At 49.7% G+C, this 2,986-nt stretch overlaps 1 protein-coding gene across 1 annotated transcript in view; it reads left to right on the top strand.

The window, feature by feature from the left end:
- Nucleotides 1-2,986, top strand: part of NR4A2 (nuclear receptor subfamily 4, group A, member 2) — an 8,192-nt gene continuing 5,206 nt past the window's right edge. The window contains exons 1-2 of the mRNA XM_010840029.1: nt 1-83; nt 2,385-2,980. Of these exons, the coding sequence (XP_010838331.1) occupies nt 53-83; nt 2,385-2,980 (627 nt within the window). The 5' untranslated portion in view covers nt 1-52. The remainder of the gene's footprint in view (nt 84-2,384; nt 2,981-2,986) is intronic.

Below are 2,986 nucleotides of genomic sequence, written 5' to 3'. Positions count from 1 at the left end.
CCCGGCCCTGCCACCCAGACTCCCGGAGGGAACTACACTTCGGCCGAGTTGAATGAATGAAGAGAGACGCAGAGAACTCCTAAGTGAGTAGGTGCGGCTGACACAGCTCGCATTCTTTTATCCTTCTTTCTTCTTTTGCACGTCTCTTCTTTCCGTTTGTCTGGTGCAGGTTCTCTGGAATTGGGCGCCGGAGGCGCGGAGCGCGAGTGGGGCCGAAGGATGGGGAGTAGGTGTGCGCAGCTCCAGAGGGCATTTTGTCGAAACTCCTGCTTTGCCACCCCGCAGAGGCTTCCTGGCTCCTCATTGGTGGACGTGGAAGGGAGCTTGCACAGTTTGGGGAGCTGCGGACTTGCCCGCGGAAATGTGCGCAAAGTTTGCTCTTAGTGCGGAATTGATTTAGGTCTTTGGACACGTAGACTCCAAGTCCTGTGTATAAGAGGGGCCTGGACGCGGCCCAGAAAGTGACAGGAAGAGAGAAAGTTCTTCAGTTTATGTGTTGCTTGGGAACTGTGTCACCGCGGCTGGACAGCGTGCCCGAGTTTCCTGGGTATTGTTGAGTGAGGAGAGGTGGTTGGTAGAGTGACCTGTTACTAAGTTGCTTGAAAATTTCTGGTTTTCACGTGTGCCGCGCTTGTTTGTGAGTTTGACAGAGAGAGAGAGACAGAATATTTAGAGTAGTTGTGAAGCTGCAGAGTTACCAGAGGGTTAATATCCAGTACAGGCATATCTGTCAAGGGCTGGGAGTTGGGGGTGGTCAAGAGTCCCTTTCTTTCTACTTTTTTTGGTTACCCTCCCTCCATGAAGCAAGACTGTGACTGGGGTGGGGGGTGGGGGAGTAAAAGAGACTTGGATGTTTGGCTTTCTGTTTCATTAGTAATAAAATTGTCTATGCTCTAGAATGCCTTCCAAGTGGGAACATCTGAAAATTACTAGGACAGAAGAATGCCTTGTTCCAGCAAGTAGGCAGATTGTGCAAGGCTGGATAGGGAAGGTGCTCAGCTTGTTATGCTGAGAGGTACTTCTACCACTGGTGCCAATATTGGATAAGCAGTATTTCCCTCTCTCTGCAACTCACCTAAGATGCTCTTGACAAAATATGGTCCCCTCTTTCCGCTCCTTGGCCATTAAAGATGAAAGACATTTCCTGGAAAAGTGAATGTCAATTCACCTGTATCCCCAAACCCAGTGCTCAGTCAGAAGCTCTTAGGAAATCCAGATGCTTCCATTCAGATTGCCTTCAGGGCTCCCCAGGCCTTACTAACATTTTGTACCTTCCTAGGTGTGGAGGGAGAGACTGTTTTTACATTTTATATTCTTGACTTCTATTTTCCTTACCCTGTACTAGATGAAAAGCCAATTTCACCGCAGGGGGAAAAAAATCAGGAGAAGGTTCCAATGCTGTATTTTATTAAATCCTAGTTTCTTCTTATTTAGTTCTGAATTAAACTAAAATGGAAATGACACTCCCTCCCACTGTCCCACACATACACAGCAAAGGGGCTAGTTTATTTCATCATAAGTATTAACTAAGTACATGGAATAACCTTCCTCCTTTAGAATCTTCTCTCTGCCAAGACTGATACAGTCCATGGGTGAAATTTTCTGTTTCCAGCCATCTCTTCTACACATCCATTTTAACTGCTAAGTTTGATAAAGGCTACACACTAATTTCTAATTAAACAATCAAGAAGGGCACAAAGGGGCCTGCCTAGTGATACAGATGTCCAGCCAAATCAGTCCAGAAATTCACCCTAAGGCTTCCTGTGTCTTCATTTCAGGGAGGCGATCTGACAGGCTGGGCTCTCCACTGCTCTTCTAAAAATCTTGGAAACTTTGTCCTTCATTGAATTACGACACTGTCCACCTTTAATTTTCTCCAAAACGCCTGTAACTCGGCTGAAGGTTAGTGCCACTTCATTTCCCCCCCTCCCTTGAGTTCCTTAAACGTCAAGAAACAGGGCAATGCGAGCGATCTTTCCCCGCAAACCCTGTAACTTAAGTTTTTCCCCAACCCATCGCCTTCGGGAACAAGTTTCTCATTGTGCAATTCAACTTCATTTCTGGATTGAGCTTGCTGAACCCGAGCTTCAGAGGAAAGGCTCATGGGAACGGGAATGCTCCTGAAAAGGGTGAAGGGGGAGGCGTTGGAAATATCCGGGAATGGAGACCCTAATAACTTTCCAGTTCAGGGTCTTTATTGGGTCAGCCTTTCCTTGCTCCGCACTGTTCCGATCCGCAGTAATCGCGCTCTCCGCCGTTCCTCTCGCGCCCCTTCTTGCTCTCTGACCGCTGCGGGCTGCCGGTGTAGCTCCAGGTGTACCCGAGCCCGGGAGAAAGTGTTCACTTGACCAGGCTGAGTGTATATTACCCTGTTTCATTTCCAGCCATGCCTTGTGTTCAGGCGCAGTATGGGTCCTCGCCTCAAGGAGCCAGCCCCGCTTCTCAGAGCTACAGTTACCACTCTTCGGGAGAATACAGCTCCGATTTCTTAACTCCAGAGTTTGTCAAGTTTAGCATGGACCTCACCAACACTGAAATCACTGCCACCACTTCTCTCCCCAGCTTCAGTACCTTTATGGACAACTACAGCACAGGCTACGACGTCAAGCCACCTTGCTTGTACCAAATGCCCCTGTCCGGACAGCAGTCCTCCATTAAGGTAGAAGACATTCAGATGCACAACTACCAGCAACACAGCCACCTGCCCCCACAGTCCGAGGAGATGATGCCGCACTCCGGGTCCGTTTACTACAAGCCCTCCTCGCCCCCGACGCCCACCACCCCGGGCTTCCAGGTGCAGCACAGCCCCATGTGGGACGACCCAGGCTCCCTCCACAACTTCCACCAGAACTACGTGGCCACTACCCACATGATCGAACAGAGGAAAACGCCGGTCTCCCGCCTTTCCCTCTTCTCCTTTAAGCAGTCGCCCCCCGGAACCCCCGTGTCTAGCTGCCAGATGCGCTTCGATGGGCGACTGCTTAAA

This window comes from Bison bison, unplaced genomic scaffold, assembly GCF_000754665.1.
Source record: "Bison bison bison isolate TAMUID 2011002044 unplaced genomic scaffold, Bison_UMD1.0 scf7180017864139, whole genome shotgun sequence".
Classification (NCBI taxonomy): domain Eukaryota; kingdom Metazoa; phylum Chordata; class Mammalia; order Artiodactyla; family Bovidae; genus Bison; species Bison bison.
Note: the sequence above shows the minus strand (reverse complement) of the source record. Positions and strands in the feature narration are given on the sequence as shown.